General features: G+C 37.7%; 1 protein-coding gene across 5 annotated transcripts in view; it reads right to left on the minus strand.

The window, feature by feature from the left end:
- CERS5 (ceramide synthase 5) overlaps nt 1-19,469 on the minus strand; it is a 245,043-nt gene that overhangs the window by 86,450 nt on the left and 139,124 nt on the right. For all 5 annotated transcript variants that reach the window (XM_033939155.1, XM_033939150.1, XM_033939151.1 and 2 more), the window contains one exon: nt 12,788-12,894. In XM_033939155.1, coding sequence (XP_033795046.1) covers nt 12,788-12,894 — 107 coding nt within the window. The remainder of the gene's footprint in view (nt 1-12,787; nt 12,895-19,469) is intronic.

Consider the following 19,469-nt stretch of genomic DNA (forward strand, 5'->3'; position numbering starts at 1 on the left):
GGAGGAGAACTGGTAAGATCTCAGAAAGGCACTAAAATTATATCTGCTGCCTCTGGAGTAACAACGGCCCCTGATGTCTAGACGCAATAGGAATTTCAGGTAATGTTCACAACTGGTTCCAAGGCTTCCTAAAAACTCGAACATACAGAGTCAAGTCAAAAGACCAACTGTCCGACCCCTGGTCAAACCCATGTGGAGTCCCTCAAGGATCACCGCTGTCGCCCATACTATTCAACCTCTTCATAGCATCCCTTGGTACTACCCTAGACACCCTAAACACAGTATCTTTCAGCTACGCGGATGACATAACTATCCTCCTACCCTTTGACATTCAAAACCCCTCAGCCACAGAACGCCTGAAAATAACAATGGAAACGGTAGAAAAATGGATGTCAAACTTTAAGCTGAAACTAAACTCGGATAAAACCAAATTCCTACTACTAGAGAAGGAAAAAACCCCATCCCTCATAGAACTAGAATTAAACACAATCAAATACCCAATGCAAAGCACACTTAAGATTCTGGGAATACAACTAGACAGAAATTGCACAATGCAGACTCAAATCCACAAAACCATCCAAAAAGCATTCTTTACAATGCGAAACCTAAGAAAAATAAGAAAATTCTTCAATAAAGATCAATTCAAGATTTTAGTACAATCCCTTGTACTAAGTATTGTAGACTACTGCATCAGCCTCTACCTATCATGCCCAAACTATATGATAAAACAACTACAGACCGTTCAAAACACGGCCCTCAGACTCATCTACTCCCTCGGAAAATATCAACACATCACCAACGCATACCTAGACTCACACTGGCTTCCGATAAAAGCAAGATCCCAGTTCAAATTCTACTGTCTACTATATAAAGTAACCCATGGAACAGCACCCAGCTACCTAAACAACCGACTATTCCGTAACCTCACACCCAGAACAAGGAGAACCCAGAGCCTATTCAACTACCCCCACTCAATGGCACCTGACGCAAGAAAACATACGACAGACTTCTGGCGACACAGGCAGCGAAGATTGACACTACCATCTCCAATCTACTGATTAAAATAACAGACATTAAAGTATTCCGAAAAGAAATCAAAACTCATCTTTTCAAAAAAACATTTCCCATCATCTCATCCTCACCATAGCACACTCTTATGAACACCACCACCACCACCACAGCAACACCTTCAACATTGTATAACTCTCTACAGCACCACGATTGTACTATTACTCATCACAGTAACCTTGTATATACTTTCTCTTTACTTTCAATTTCTCCTGGAAATGTCCAGACTAACAATTGTAACTAGCCACTTTGTACTGTAATGCTCCTGGAATTGTCCAGACCTCTAATCTGTAATCCGCTTAGAACCGCAAGGCACAAGCGGAATATAAATCACTAATGTAATGTAATGTAATGTCCAGGAGGGATTTTGGATGGCAATCTGCCACACTGGTCATGAGGTCATCCAGACCTTTGCCAAAATGCATCTGCCCCTTGAAGGTAGTTTACTAAGAGTGGCCTTGGAGGCTAAGTCATCCGCCCACTGTCTAATCCAGAGCATGTGGCGGGCAGAGACTCCATAGACTGAAACCTTACTCATGACTAATGTTGTCATATAAAGCATTGGCCACAAAATCCACTCCTTCCTTAATCATGTGGGGGCAGGCATCCCCAGCTTCGCGAGACTAACCCGCAATCTTGTATGACACGCCCACACAACAAAGGAAGCAGCTGCTGCCACTTTGATGCCCAAAGCCAGCACTTCAAAATGTCTTAAGGCCCACATCCACCTTACAGTCCTGTGTATCTTTCAGCATTACACTGCCTTCACTAGGAAGGGAGGTGCACTTAGTCACCTGCACTACTGTGGAGTCCACTTTCTGTTGTGAAGACAGCTGTTGGAAGTACAGAGCTATTGGATAAAGCCAAGACCTAGCTTTGACCACCTTTAAGGAGCTCTCAGGCAACTCCCACTGGTCAATGACTAAGGAAGTGATATCTGGATGAGCAGGAAAAATGTTTGTGTATTAGTGCCACTCGTAACAGAACACTAGGAGTTGGAAGGTTGCTGGGTATCAAACTTAAGTGGAAAGAGTGTCAGAAATGACATGGGAAACTGAAGACAATTTGAAAGGTGATGCAGTGAGGGATCATCCCTGTAATCTGCAGCCACCCCTGCCTCCTGACCTCCATTCTCCAAAAGAAACCCCAGATCTGCCACAGATGCAGAGAAACCATATGATTACAACAGCATGGAAAGGGACTTCCAGTACACCCAAATCTGCTCTGAAGGTGACGATACCTGCATGGGAATTGTGTCATGCTGAGGAGGAGCCGACACGCTTATCTCTAGCATAGCACTCCCTGGACCAGTTAAGTAGGCTTTCCTTAAAAGGTTGACAAAATTGGAAAAGTCTTGCATCAGAGGTCCCAAGGGTCCCCTGCAAGACCTCAGCCTGGGGAATCAGGGCTTCCCTCTACCACCATGCACTTGCATTTTGTCCCCTCGCTGCTCAAGGCCTCTGAGTGGCATCTCTTCCCCGCAGACCACGCTTTCTGGGGTTCCAAGGCCTTGGAAGACTAGAATCTGAGCTCGAAGCTCCCGCCCCTTCCTCTCATGCGGGAACACAGTCACTCCTCTTCCATCTGTACAAAATAACACTGGGATTGGGGCTAGCTTGGCCTGAGGCATCCATAAAAGGTGATACCAAGGCAAAATGAGGGGGTTTGAAGCAGAAAAATGACCTTAAACAAAAAAGATAACTAAAAATTCTAGATGGTTGCCATCAGAAAATTCATGCCAAAAACAGCCCTTTGGAGCCCAACCAAAAAATAGTGAATTAGGGGTTGGTTTTTGTTCTTTCAGCGTGGCTTCTGTGCTCAAGAGGTCCCCTTCTTGGGTTTACTCCGCCGGGGAATGGATGCAATTCTGCGTGGTGTCAGGTCAAAAGCGCGCCAGGATAAAGGCGCGAGCAGACAACTGAGCGCAGTCTAAAGCGCGCCGGGACAAAGGCGCGAGCAGACAACTGAGCGCAGTGCGGAGGTGCGCGCTGAAGAAAAGTCTGTTTTTAGGGGCTACGACAGGGGGTGTGGGGGGAACCCCCCCACTTTACTTAATACAGATCGCGCTTCGTTGTGGGGGATTTGGGGGGTTGTAACCCCCCACATTTTACTGAAAACTTAACTTTTTCCCTATTTTTAGGGAAAAAGTTACGTTTTCACTAAAATGTGGGGGGTTACAACCCCCCAAACCCCCCACAACGCCGCCGCGATATGTATTAAGTAAAGGGGGGGCTCCCCAACAAAAAACCCCGTTGTAGCCCCTAAAAACAGTCTTTTTCTTCGGCGCGCGCCTCAGTCTTGCGCTCAGTTGTCGGCGCGCACCTTTGTCTTCCGCGTTACTGTCTATGAACCATTCTGCGTGGGTAGACTACAGCTCCCAGACCAGGGGGGAAGCTGTAGTCTACCATCAGAAACCCTCAAAACTGAGATTTTCAAATCCCCGCCCCCAATGTTCCCCATAGAGAATAATGGGAGTATTCACTGTGATTTCTGGGGCCTGTCAGCCTGCCGACAGGGAAAGGTTTTCTGCCTTAGTGATAGCCAGCAACATGTCCGATGAAGGAAATCTGGCTGCCAGTCAACTGATACCATAGCTCACCCCCAATTAGATGATGCAACTAAATTAAGCCTGGATTCACCCATCTCCACCTTAGAAATCTTATCTACGATTTCCTCTTTAGCTAAAAATAAAGACCATGGACCTGACGGAATCACTAACAAATTTTTCAAAAAAATTCAATTCTCTTTTGGCTCCACATCTCTTAAATTACTATAACTTCATACACCTCACCCCTGAAAAACAACTTAATTTTGCTGAAGTCACCATTATAGTTTTTCTGAAACCAGATAGGGACCCCACACTTGTAAAAAAATTACAGACCCATCTCTCTCCTGAATCTAGATTATAAGATCAAGGCCAAAATACTTTCCATAGATTAAATAAAATTATATCCACATTGATTCACAAAGATCAAGTCGGTTTTATTAAAAACCGATATATTGGGGATAATTTATGACTCTTCCATCATATCAAAGCTCATATCAAACATATCCCGGAACCCGTAGTAGGATTGGCCATAGATGCTGAAAAAGCATTTGACCGCATAGAATGGCCTGTCCTACTACAGGTGCTTCACTGGTTTAATTTTGGTGAATATTTTATCAACTGGATCAAAACGCTTAACTTTCATCCAGCCTCGAGAATCCTTAATAATACTCTATCCAGGAAATTCTCTCTGCATAGAGGCACCAGGCAGGGATGCCCCCCTCGCCTTTACTATTTAATTTAGCTCTAAAACCCCTCCTGCCGGTCATCCGTCAATGTCCCCTAATTAAAGGCATTCCTTCCACCTCCAGACAAATAAAACTAGCTGCTTATGCAGACGATGTCCTCCTTTTCATTCACAACCCTCTTCACTCCTTACCTGCTCTTATTTCAATTGTCAATGAGTACTCCTTGCTCTCCGGCTACTTAGTCAACTGGGAAAAATCTGAATTATTCCCCTTAAATGATCTTATAACGTTATCTGATCTATCTAACTTCCCGTTTCATTGGTCAGATGCAGTTGTTAAATACCTGGGTATCATGATTCATAAGGACCCCACATTTGTAATGGAATTGAACTTGTCAAGGATCAAATAAATGGTTGCTCAGTTGGTTTCCAACTGGTTCCCCTTTTTCTTATCATGGTGGGGCAGGATAGCATCAATAAAAATGACCTTAGCACCTAGACTCACATACGTCCTATCCATGCTACCCTCTCAATGTAAGAAACCTTTATTTCAGTGGATTAACCAAAAGCTCTCCTTGTTCATTTGGAATAATAAAAAAACCCCGTATTGCCCTTACCAAACTGAAAGCATCAAAAGAAATGGTGATATGAATCTCCCTGATTTTCAATTTTATTCTTTAGCTTCCCTTGCTAAATATGGAACCTACACTGGGCTCACTCCCAGCCTCAGCAGGAACTACCCCCCTGGTTGGAAATGGAAACACATATGTCATCCTTATCCTTTACAAGTTTTGTGTACTATGAATATCCCTAAGCAACTAAAAGGATACACCCTAATGAGTGTGACACACTATTCGATATCTAGATGGTGTGGCAGAAATATTGCTATTCAACTGTTCTAAGATGTCCATTTGGAATAATTCCACACTCAAACATAATGGTAAAACCTTCTGTTGGAAGAAATGGCAAAAAGCTGGAAAATGGTATGTAGAACAATTATTATATAAAAACTCAATTGTACCATTCTCTGTAATATGTACTCAATTTCCTCAGATTAAGCATTGTCATTCTCAGTGGCTATTGTTGTCTTCTGCTATCAACTTTTTGACTCTTCATTCGGAAGCAACCCTCTCTCTAAACACATTTCATTGCTGGAGTGACTTTGTGCTATCCCATTGTAGAACTGTCTCTACTTTCTACAAAATTCTACGTGATCATCGATACATTTTCTCGCCTCAGGATCTAAACCAATGGTCAAATATAATGACATCTCCTATCTCAGACATAGATTGGAAACCTTACTGGACCAAAACCAAATGGACCCCTCCTCTCCTCTAGAGTTTCACAATCCTTATAATTCTTGTCATGTGGCAAGCTATGTGGACCCCTCACCGTATGTGGAAAGCAAAACTGAGACCAGATCTTAAGTATTAGCACTGTCTCGTTGTGGATGGGACTCTTGATCATATGTTATTTCATTGCACCGCCGTTCATTCCTTCTGGTCTCGTATATGGAAAACTATGAAAAGTATTACAATGTGTAATTGTGATCTTACTTTTGACTTGATCATACTTCGATCTCAACACCCTTGTTTTGCCAGCTTGGACTGCCCTCCTAAGCTGATTGATAGTATGTTTGCAACTGCCCTCATACATATTCTTAAAAATTGGAAATCAACCTCTCTTAGATTACTCTTTCTGGTGGAACACATTATGTATTCATATCTCTAGAATTTCTAAAATTTCTTCTCAAGTTTCCACCAACAACTCACCATGGCAATTTCTAGACCAATTTATGCAATCTCAATTTCATATCTGACCACTCCAAATTTCTGCTTTTCAAGTCTATACCCTTCCCGTTTCCTTCATACTTTCTTTACTTTATTCCCCTCTTCTTCTTATACATCTCAGTATTTGCCTGTGTTGATACCTTAGCTCGCAGATAAATGTTTAGATAAACATCCTCTGGATGTCTATATAATGGTATTCATTGTATTCTATTCTGTATTTCTTTGTGTTCGTATTACAAAACCTTTTTTTTTTTTTTTTTTTTTTTAAATTTTTATTTATAAATTTTCCATCCTTACAATATCTGAATCATAGTAAATATTATTAATTATTACATATCTAGTATATCATCATTAATAATTCATAGTATTTAAAATATAATATGATAAAGATTATACAATAACTTAAAAATATAAATCCCTCCCCCTTTTTATATAACATGTTTCCAATAATTAAACAAATCCCACCCCAATCATATATAATTTTTATCATTGTGCTAAGAAAACTAATCATTAGAATAATTAGTCAATGGTTGCCAAATTTTCTTGAAATTAAGAAGATTCCCTTGTTGTAACGCTAATATTTTTTCCATTTTATAAATATGACAGACAGAATTCCACCAGAACGTATAATTTAATTTGGTATAATCTTTCCAATTTTGAGTAATTTGTTGCATGGCGACTCCTGTTAGTATTAGTAATAGCTTATTATTATTTGCTGAAATCGGACTCTTAGTTCTCATTGCAGTGCCAAATAATATGGTATCATATGAGAGTCCTACATAATTCTCTAGTAGCTTATTAATTTGGGGCCAAATTGAATTCCAAAATGCGTTTACACAGGGACAGAAAAAGATTAAATGATCTAACGTCCCTATTTCCAATTTACAATGCCAGCATCTATTAGATCTAGTACTATCTATTTTTTGCAGGCGCGTTGGGGTCCAGAACACTCTATGTAATAAGAACAACCATGTTTGATTCATAGATGCTGACTTTGTAGATCTTAATCTCCAGGACCAAAATCGTGGCCATTGAGACTCAGAAATTGTCTGACCAATCTCAATACTCCAAATATCCCTAAGACCTGTTTTCTTTTTTTTATTTAAAAATCCGTATATCAATTTGTACCATTTTGCGGCTTGGTGACCCAAAAAATCCGCCTGGAAACATAGAACCTGTAGACTATATTGATTATTTAGATTTTTCCATTCAGGGAACCCTACCTGAATGGCCTGCTTCAATTGCATCCATTTAAAATATTGTGTTTTATTTAATCCAAATTTATTTTGCAATTGTGAAAAACTAAGCAGTGAACCTTCTGATATGACATCATTCAATGTTCGTATTCCTGCATTTATCCATTGTTTCCAGACGATTTTAAATCCGCCAATTCTGATCCTGGAGTTTATCCATATTGATTGATTTAGAGATTTAGCAATAGGTTCTGGTGACAGATTACTGATGTATCTCAATGTTTTCCAAGTGTCAAATAAAATTCTGTGGTCTTTGTATCTTTTAGGCATTGTTATAGTTATTAACTGTTCTGGATATAAAGGGAACAGGAGCCGCCATTCTAAATACAGCCAATCTGGTACATTTTCTAAAAGATCTGGGAGGATCCAATACATACCCTGTCTTAAAATATAGGCTTGATGATACCTATAAAAATTTGGAAAATTTACCCCCCCTTCCATAATTGGTCTTTGTAATGATACTAAAGCGATTCTTGGTCTTTTCCCACACCAAACAAATTTTGTAAGAACATTGTTAAGTTTTTTATAAAATGACCCCTGAAAAAATATTGGAATCATACTCATTTGGTAACAAACCACAGGCAATATCATCATTTTAATTGTTTGAATTCTTCCCCACCAAGAAAGATGTAATGGATTCCATTGCTCACACATTTCTGTTATTTTTTTCAATAAAAGTTTTTCATTCTCTTTGACTGTGTCTTCAATTGTATTTTTGATCATAATTCCTAAATATTTTATTCCATCCTCTTTCCAAATAAATGAATATGGGTCAAATAATCCTTTGGTACAATGAACATTGATTGGGAGAATTTCAGATTTGTTCCAATTAATTTTATATCCAGAAAAAGTACCATATTTTTCTATTAAATTAAGTATACATGGAATTTCCGGTTCTCTTAAATATAATAATATATCATCTGCATATGCAGATAATTTAAATTCAAAACTGGTAAATGATATTCCCTTTATCTCCTTAGTTTTGTTTATTGCAATTAATAAAGGTTCTAGGACAATATCAAAAAGTAAAGGAGACAGAGGGCATCCTTGTCTAACTCCCCTATGCAAGTTAAATCTATTTGATAAATTATTATTAATATATAATCTTGCTCCAGGAGAGCTATACAATGTCTGAATCATTTTAATAAAACCGGATCCTATACCAAACCATTGTAAAGCTTGGTATATAAAATTCCATTCCACTCTATCAAAGGCTTTTTCTGCATCTAAAGATATTAAAAAAGCTGGATCATTTATATTTTTTGCTAAATTTAATGAGTGGAATGCTAATCTAGTATTATTTGATGAATGTCTTTTAGCAATAAATCCTGTTTGATGTACATCAATAATGAAAGGAAGAGCTTTTGCCAATCTTAATGCTAATACTTTAGCCATTAATTTGTTATCCACATTCAATACTGAAATAGGCCTGTAATTTGAAACCAGAGTAGGATCTTTGTTTGGTTTTGGTAAGACTATAATTATCGATTCTGCCATAGTACCAGAAATATTTTCATTCTTTATTTGATATTGATACAAATTTAACAGATGTGGTAATATGATATTTTGGAAAAATTTATAAAATTCAACAGTATACCCATCTCCACCTGGAGCGGATCCAACTCTAAGAGACTTCAATGCTGTTTCTAACTCTTTTAAAGATATAGGTTCTTCTAAACTTCCTTTTATATGATCTGGAATATTTGGTCCAATATATGAATTTAAAAAAGTTAATCCGTCTTGTTCTTTATTTTTATAAGAATTGGAAGTGTATAATTCTTTGTAAAAATCAAGAAATTGTGTTATAATATCTTTTGTGTTGGTATGTGTGTTACCTTGTGTATCTTTAATTGCAATAATCTTAGATTTTCTTTTCTTTACTTTAAGAAAATTTGCTAATAATTTCCCCGCTTTATTTGAATTTCCATAATATTGTACTTGTTTATTGAAAATGTCTTTCCTCACAATTTGAGAAGAAATCTCATTATATTTAACTTTTAATTTTAATATTTCTTGTAATGTATTATTTTCCCATTTCTCAATTAATTTATTTTCTAATAATTTAATTTGCTTTCCCATTTCAAGAAATTGTTTTTTTTTTTTGTTTATTAATAAATGTTGAATATGAAATAATATTTCCTCTCATAGTTGCTTTAAAAGCATCCCATAAGATCTCAGCATTAATAGTATCTGATTCATTAAATTGAAAGAATTCTTGCATTTTTATTTTAAAATCTTCAAGAAATTTTGAATCCGCTAGTAAATCATTATTAAATCTCCATATTGAATCAAAGTTTTCAACATCATAATTTTGAAGATTAATCCACACACCAGCATGATCTGAAATTATAATGGGATCAATTATTGCTTTTAGTACACGCTGCGCTATATTATTAGAAACAAATATATAATCAATTCGTGAAAAAGATTTATGGACCTGAGAACAAAAAGAAAATTCCTGTTCATTAAAATGAAGAATTCGCCATATATCTACTAAATCACAAGATAGTATCAAATTATCTAAGCCTAATGATTTCATAACTTTACTTGGTTTTTTATCCAAAATCGGATCCATTACAGCATTGAAATCCCCTGCTACTATTAAATTAGATGTAGCCAGTGGTAAAAGTAATTGTTGAATTTGTTTAAAAAACTCCATTTGATTCGTATTAGGAGCATATAAATTGAATAAATTCAGGGCTGTATTTCCCAGAACCATTTCGATATGTACCCATCTACCTAAGGGATCATAATTAATTAATTTAAAATCTGCATTACATTTTTTGTTTATTAGAACAGCCACTCCAGCTTTTTTCTTTAAAGCCGGTGCAAATAAACATTTAGAAATCCAACCTCCAGATAATTTTTTTGATTCAATTTCCGAAAGATGGGTCTCTTGAATGAAGTAAATGTCCGCATTTTGATTTTTAAGGAACGATAATAATTTCTTCTTCTTAATAGGATGATTTAAACCATTGACATTCAGCGAATACATTTTTATATCCATCTAATTAATAATTATGTTTTAACCAATATTCTATGATAATTTACAAGATTAGTTCCTAGCACATTCAATAAAAATTTATCTCCTATCCCACCCATTATTTTCCCTCTCCCCCCACCCATTATCATATTCTGATTTGGAACACGCATTGGTCATGCAAAACCTAATTCTCCATCCCCAGGCAACTAATAATTCATTATATTATTTAAAAACATATTTCTAAATTCAATACATTCTTTATACTTCCACCCTTATATAATTGAAAATTATATCCATTTAATCTATAAAATTTTATAAATTTACTGAGAATTATATATATTTGATTCATAAAATTAAATTCAATATCATGCATACATGTAATATAATACTCTTAATAAATAAACATATTACAAATATAGCTCTTATTCTCTATATATCTGTTATTCATCATGTAAATTAAATATATCCATTTTTATAAAAATATTAATATTAATAATAATGCATTTCAATCATTTTCATAGATCATCTTCATAATGAATTAATTTGAATGAATACTTGAATAAAATATACATTTTATATCAATAAATAAGTTTTATAATGAATTCCTATTTTATTAATTATCTACCAATCAATTACTTAATTCCTTATTTTTCCATAATATGACTGAATAATTGAATTAAATAAAAATTTTATAATAGACACCTATTTTATTAATTAATCCCTTCAATAATCAAATTATTATCTTGTATATATTTCATAAATTACAATCTTCTTACATAGAATTAAAATATTGTTTTTATAATAAATTAATATATTTCATTTTTAAGTCTTATTCTCAATATAACAATAACAAATTTTCCTTTCAATATTTTTAATGATAAATTCATTGTAAATCATTTTCATTAATCATAATAAGTTAATATGCTTATATAATTGAATAAATTCTCTATTTTGATTAAAATATATATTTTATATAAATATTAGTTTTATAATTTATTTATTTATATTTTAATAATTAAAAAAAATTTTTTTTTTTTCACTAGTATTAATGAATGTGGATGCTAATATTTTATTAATAATTAATTTGATAAAATAATATTATATTATTGCATCCACTATATCAATAAATTATCTTTCCAGTTAGTAACATTTCTTATGTCTTATTATATTTTTTTTATTTTTTTATTAATAATCTTCTTTATTTTTCCCTTTTTTCCATCTTCTTTCTTCTTTCTTCAGCTGAATTGTTCCTTTTATTCTGTTTTTTATGTAAACATAGGTTCTTCTTGTGTCAAAAATTCTTTCAGTTTTGCAGGGTCTTGAAAATATATGGATTTATTTCCACTGGATACTCTCATAGTGGATGGATAATATATTCCATATATGTAACCTTTTTCTTTCAACTGCTGTCTGTATGTGAGGAATTGTTTTCTTATGTTTGCAGTATATTTAGCAAAATCAGGAACTAAAATCAGTTTTGATCCTTTATAATTCAAGTTTTTATTTGCTTTTGCCATTTTTAATATTTCCTGAGCATGTTGGTACCTTAATACCTTGAATATCAAAGGTCTTGGAGCAGCCTGGTTTACTGGCTTTCTTATGGGGATTCTGTGGGCTCTTTCTATTTCTAACGGCCATTTTGAATTGAGCTGAAGCAGTTTAGGTAAAAGATTTTCCAAGAATTGTACAGGATCTCCCCCTTCAATATTTTCAGCCAGCCCTAAAATTCTGATGTTCTTTCTTTTTCCTCGGTTTTCCATATCCACCAATTGATTTTTTAAAGCTGCTACTTCTTTTTTATCTTTATCATATTCTTGTGTGAAGGATTCAAATTTCTCCATTTTTTCTTCCATCACTGCCATTCTCTGTCTTTCGGTTTGGATCTCTTGTTTCATGTTGAGAAGTTCTTCTTTAACTTCAGAGATTTTATTGGCATTTTCAGTCAGCATCAGTTTTATTTTGAACAGTTCAGTCATAATATCGGACTTTTCAGTGAGTTCTTCAGTTTCCATCGGGAACGGCACACTCGATGGTGACAGGGGAGTTACTTTTGTTCTTTTTGCTGATATACCCGATGTTGAAGGTTTTTCAGATTTTCCCTGCTTCATACTTGCCATTTCCGACGTTGTTTTATGTTATTTTTATAGCGATTAGACAAAGTGAAAGTTTTATTTTTTTTCCGTTTGTTGCCTGGATACGGGAGCGCTGCGGTTAAGCTGCCATATCGTGCGCGCTCCAAGCCACGCCCTCTACAAAACCTTAATAAATATTTTGAACTTAAAAAATAAATCATCAGGTCTCCTTAATAATACATCATAAAATTCCCCCAACTGAAGACTAAAAGATTTACTTACATGTTAGTCATATAGACCCTTTTTAATACAACAGAACACAGGATGCAACAAAATGACATAGCCAACAGTCTACTCTACTCTATGTAAAAAAGGAAGAGATACTCACCAGAAAGGGAAAATCCCCAATCGAGTGGTAACAAACACAAAACTAAAAAGCACAAAGAGAGCATCACACAGATTCTGGTACTTTGCATAATTTGCCAGTTTTGCAGCCTGTGAAAACAAACAAAAAACATTAAAAAGTATAAAAACAGGAAACCTGTGCTTTAAATACATATAAGCATTACAAAGAATCATAAATAACTCTTGCCTTGAAAAAACACAGACCCATGTACCCTAAAAACTTTGGGCATACATACTGTGATAGACCTGGGGCCTGAGAAAGAAGGAACTGTTACAAGGAAGGTGGTCCCTAGCAGCTATGAGTTGGAAAGAAAGGACAGTCCCTTAGTGTATGAAATAGGTGGTGACCAAAACTGTTTGTGGCTGAAATTTGTCACTTCTCACTTGACCATCTCCTAGTGGTCAAGAGGAAAGTCAGGACAGGAGCGACCCCAGTTGTTCTTGCCTAAGCACTTTTCACTGCCAAAATACCTATGCCAATTTGTCTCAAAATGGACGCCTCAACTTCCAAAAGACAGACTTGCTCAATGCTTATTCTGGTTTCAAAACCTGGATAACTGGAATGCTCCAAGATGGCTGATATTTGAAAAATTACTAATTTCTACTATACCTATGCATTTACTACCATATATGGATAAATTTATACATTTTTACGATTACTCAAATCCTCAGCTTCAAACATCTTTACATTTTACAAATCTACATTACAGAATTGGAGCATTTTCCTTTATAGTTTAATAGTGCCATTGATCCTCATATTATCTGTGGCCTTAAAGAGGTTTGCCAATCAAAAAATGTATGGCCTATTTCTCTGGTAACCTTTGAGAGTGAAATTTTGCCATTAAAAGACTTGAAACATATTTTGGATTACTCTGATTCTGATTTATTAAATTGGCAAGAGATTTGTCAATCTACATTCTTTACTTTGCATAGGGCTTATTGGACCCCTACTAAAATTGCTAAGATTACACTTTCAGTTTCATCAGCCATATGCAACCTGGTACTCTTTTACATCTCCTTTATGAATGTCCTAACATATAATTATTCTGGTCGAGCATTTGGTCCAGAATACTCTCTGTAACTCAAATGGATAACAATTTACCCATCTCCTATAAATCCATCATATTGTGCTCCTCAAACCCAGATATCTCGATTCCATCAACATTCACTAAAATATTTGACTTCGGAGAGAAAGTTCCAGGCAGCAATTGGCTGGCCTGGAACTTCCTCTCAGACATCAGAATTGACGTCGGGGGGAAAGCATGTGGGCCGGCCACTGCATGCGCCTGGCCCATCTTTGTAGCTGCATCAGTGGTGGGGGGAATGGAGCATGGCAGGGTTGATGGGGGAGGGAGGGAGAAGGGGAATGGAGCATGGCAGCTTCGGGGGTGGGGCAGGGAGAAATTAGCGGCAGTGGCGGCTTCAGTGAGGGGAGCAGGCAGGGAGAGATCTCGGGCAGCAGAAATGGTAGAGACAGAATGGAGAGAGGAATGGGGCACTAACTTGGGACATGGGGGAAGGGATTAGAAAGGGAGAATTGTTGGGCATAAGAGTGAGTGAGTGAGAGATGGTGCATTTGGGGAAAGGAAGAGGAAAATTGGGCAGAGAGAGATGAGAGAGAGGAGTGAGGTAGAGATGCATAGAGAAGAGAAGGATGAGAGGGAGAAATGTTGGAAATGGTGTTGGAGAGAGAACAGAGACAGATTGACAGAGATGCAAGAGGGAGATATGTTGGGCATAGTGAGTGAGGGAGAGATGTGGCATGGTATTGGAGAGGGGTGATAGGAGAAATGAGCATGGGGCTGAAAATTAGTTTTACTGCTGTGTTCTGAATAAGCTGCAGTCTATGGACTAGAGCAGTGTTTTTCAACCTTTTTTGGGCAAAGGCACACTTGTTTCATGAAAAAAATCACGAGGCACACCACCATTAGAAAATGTTAAAAAATTTAACTCTGTGCCTATATTGACTATATATAAAGTAATTCTCTTGAATAGGAATCAAATAAACACAAAGAAAGTATTTTATAATTACTTTATTATGAAATATTAAGTAAACAGAATAGTGAAAAATTATAAAATACTTTATTCAGTGCGAAACCTGGGCCTGTTTGGCTGAACACAAAGCTGATATTCTGGCTGGAATCGAAGAAAGACACACACATAGCTCTTCATCAACAGCCGTTCCCTTCACCGCCCCGTCACCGTCACCGCCATCCCTTTCACCGCCCCGTCACCGCCACTGCCATCCCATTCACCGCCCCTGCCATCCCATTCACCGCCCCGTCACCGTCCCCGCTGCATCCATATAAGCCTTAGTACTGTAATATTTAGCTTATTCCTTTCTTATAAATCAAAGTTCCTGCTGCTGAACTAGAGAAAGAGATGTTCAGCTGGCAGGGCTTTGTTTATAAATTTTTATCAACACAACTAATATACTATTTTATCCTAAAGCAAAAAATAAATAAATAAATATAATTTTTTTTTCTACCTTTGTTGTCTGGTTTCTGCTTTCCACATCTTCTCATTCAATTCCTTCCATCCACTGTGTGTCTTCTCTCTACGTCTTCCATTTGCTGTTACTGTGCCTCTCCCTTCACCCCCCCCTAATTGGTCTAGCACCCATCTTCTTCCCTCCGCTCCCCCATAGTCTGGCATCTGTCTTCTTCCCACTCTGTCTTCCACATTTCCCTTCGGGGTCTGTTCCTCTCTACCCTCCTTCAATGTCTGTCCTATTCCTTTCCACCACCACCCTTCCCTCCCTCCTTTACCATCTGTTCCTTTCTACTACCCTTCAGCTCCTCTCACGTGGCTTATCTATCTACCTTCCTCCCTCTTATTTTCATGGCACGTTACAATGTAATTTGTGCAAGCCACTGGAGCCTGCGAGCTCGGTCCCTGTCCCATCCCCACAAACCATCTCGCTTCTGTGCTCCTATTTTCTCCATTTCTAATATCTCCCCTATGTATCTGTCATTGCCCCCCCCCCTGGTGTCCATATACCATCCCCATGGCATGTCCCCTTTATGTCTCTGTCCCTATGCCCCATGCACATAATTTCCCCTCTTTCTGTTACCTTCCTGTGTCCAGATTTCCCCTATCTTCTTCTTCCATACCAGTGTGTCTCTTCTTTTCAACCCCATCTAGCTTTTTTCCCTCTTTCTTCCCCCCCCTGCTTCTAGCATCTGGCTCACCTGCCTGTCCTTCCCTTTCTTTCCTGCTGTGGGTTTTTCTTTCCGTCTTCATCCCCTTGGCCCAGAATCCTTTTCCCTTTCACTCCCTCCTTCCAATTTGAGCCAGGAACACGAGCGATCGCACGGTCCCCGCAGCCACCACTCGCCTGCCCAATCGATCCTACTGTTTAGCCAGCTCTCTCCCTTCGCCTCACCTTAGTTTGTAGGTTTTGTTTTTCGGCGACATGCACGCTTTCCCAAAGAGCCGCGCACGCGCGGCTGCTCGGTGTTCAATCTTCTGCTCTGCTGCAACTTCCTGTTTCCAGTTGCGTCAGAGCAGAAGATCGAAACTGAACAGCAGCGGGGACCGGGGGAGTCTCATGGGAGCGCGTGCGGGACCCGGCCTGAGGCCTAATCAGTGTCTGCACCGTACGACACACCAGGCAACTTCTCGCGGCACACTAGTGTGCCGCGGAACAGCAGTTGAAAAACACTGGACTAGAGCATTGTTGAAATTTCCTTGTATCTGTGTGGTATCTTTGAGTGCGCTTTTTGACTCCTAACTCCTCTCACCTTGGGTTCTGTATCCACAATCCTATATGTCATGTCTGTATGTCCAAGTTAGATTGTAAGCTCTTCTAAGCAGGGGCAGTCTATAAATGTCAAAATGTACATATGGTTTGGTTTTGAAGGAAAAATCTTTTGTTGTTTAAAACTCTCTGGATTATTTGAATGACAATGTGTTTTTTAGATGGAACGGTCCTTCATTAATGTGGGCTAGAGGGATATTGATGATAATAACTAAATTTAATTTTGACTGTCTTATTTTGTTTCTGTAAATTTCCATTACCTTTTGCCTTTTGGCAGAATTATAATAAAAATGTTTAAATTTTTTAAAATAAAGTCTAAATGTATAGTACTGTGTATGTCTTTCAGCGCTGAAGAAGTGAGGAGTAGTAGTAGTAGTAGTATTGTTTAAGTTAAAGTCTGATCCAAAGCAGTTAAAACTTTTTCTTTAAATTTTTCTTATATCTTTTTTTTTTTTAGTGTGCTTTGTGTTTTTTTTTTTTTTTTTTTTTTAAATCTTTATTCCTTTTTATTTCTTTCAACAAGTGTACAGTATTATTACAATTAATTTACATAACACACTTGGCATTCTTAAACAATATTTTTTATACATGTTTTTATTCCCTCCCCCACCTCCCACCCTTTTCCATATCAATAAAATATTCCTTACAAATTTATATATAATTATATATCCCTTTTTGATAATACAATTAATCTGACATGAAATCTGTCCCTCCCCCCATCCTTCTTCCTCAAACACTTTAAACATTTTATTATACCCAGTAATGCACAACAATAAATATCCCATCCTATTACATATATCTCCTTATTTTTCATAACAACATATTTCCAATATTTTTCCCTCCCTATCCCTTCCATCCCATCCCATTTCTATATATTATCCCCTAAGGAAAAAGAATAAACTTGGATTCTTGATTTTCTTACTTATTGTGGATGAACATTTGAGATGTTTTGGTCAAGAAGTCAATTAAACCCAATAGAATTCTGGTCGCACTACAGCCTTATTTCCAACTCCGGCCTAGACCCTAATTTCATCCTAGATTGGAATAATTTCAGTGATCAGATTCTAAACAAAATCACACCACTGAAACTTTGCAAGAAAACACTCTGTCCTTCAGACATCTGGTTTGATGCTGACCTTTTAACTTTAAAACGAGAAGTATGTAAATTGGAAAGAACATGGTGTATATCAGGGACAGACAATGACAGATTCAACTGGTGACTAAAAGTCAAAGAATATAAAAGAATGATAAAGAAAAGCGCTGTAAACATTATTCCCAAATAATTAATTCCCCTTCGCTGAATAGTAAAGAACTTTTCAGAATAGTTAACTCTGCTCAATGCTGATTTACTCAAACGCTCCAACTCTGACCTCCCACCCTCCGCCACAATCCTAGCTGACTATTTTGCCAGCAAAATTCACAATCTGAAATCGTCTCTTGTAGGTTCCAGCATAGAACCAATAATCAACCAATCTGCAGTAGGAAAGGAAGGTTCATTAGCAGACATGATCTGGAATCACTTCGAAAGCCCAGACCAATGTTCCTTCTAAGCTGAGTGCATGAGCGATCGCTCACTATTTTCATTGGCGTCGCTTATAATTTTTCTCGTGTCGCTCACTAAAATACTTAAGTGGGAAACTGAGGACTGCATAGTGTAACCAGACAGGCATGGTGCCTGACCTGGTTCCAGCTAAAGTTCCTGCTAGGACACAAAAGAAAACCCGGAAGGGAATGGACAAGGATTGTTCCAGGGATGATGTGCAGGTTAACCACCAGGGGGAGCCTGACATCTCCAAGGACCTCCTGGAAGAAGTTTCTAGGTCACCACAGGGGGAGCCCTAGAGCCCCAGGCAGGTCTGCTGACTCAGGTAGAATAGGGCGTGTCCCTGCAGTACTAAAGCCAGCAGCTGAGAGCAAGCAGAGAGGCAGGCTAGGGAGAAGGTTCAGACCTTTCCTCTCTGAGAGTCTCCTCGGGCCAAGCAGGGACAATACAGCCTCACCCATGGAGGTACAGGAGGCTGGAGAATTGCTGGAGGAAGTTCTTTCTGATGCTGATCTTCCAATGGAACTTGACAACCTGCCTGAAGAAGTGAGTCCTTGTGAGGAAGCCATGGAGGTTGGTCTTTCCATCAGCTGCAGATCCTAATTGGCAGAAACAGTGAGTGGGTTTTCAGCGCCCTTTGATTGAAAGTGATTGTGTGCTGAAACTTAACCTTTTGGGATTTTTGCTTTACTTTTCTTTTGCTTTTGTGAAGCTTATAGTGTCTAATTTGGGAAAGGTTTGCTGTTACCTGGGAGGGCATTTTGTAGGCTATATTATAGCTAAATGAAAGCAAACCTGTGACACTCTCCTTTGCCTGGCAGTTTAGTATAAGGCTGCCAGAGGCTTCACTAGAGGAGCACTGTGGACAGTGAATCCAGTGCCTTGAACTCTATTTTTTGTACTAAACTGTACAACCTGTTTGGGAGCAGGTTGCATTGAGCTCTGAGGTGAGCCTAACCTCAGGGAAGGATAACCTGAAAAGGAAATAGTAAGGAAAGCAGTTGAGCTGTATTATTTGAACTGTTTTGTTGTTCTTTCTTTTGATTTTGGACTGCTTGAAGATTTATGGTTTACTTACCTGTTTGTTGAGATTCATGATTTTTCTGATTTTTATGTTTGGAAAGAATAAACCTGAGGCATTCTGATTTAGAATCTTTTTGGAACATTGTGGTTTTTGATTTTCTATTGGTGTCAGTCCAAGCCTGCAGGGTGACTCCAGTCCGGGTCACACGCAAGTGCGAGTATATATTGTAACCACTGAGGGGTGCTGTTGAGTCACGATCTGACCACGGTACGGGTTACATAAATTTGGTGTCAGAAGTGGGATATTGCACCTCCTGCAGGCGACACCGAGGTACTGCA

Source organism: Geotrypetes seraphini, chromosome 3 (genome assembly GCF_902459505.1).
Source record: "Geotrypetes seraphini chromosome 3, aGeoSer1.1, whole genome shotgun sequence".
NCBI lineage: Eukaryota > Metazoa > Chordata > Amphibia > Gymnophiona > Dermophiidae > Geotrypetes > Geotrypetes seraphini.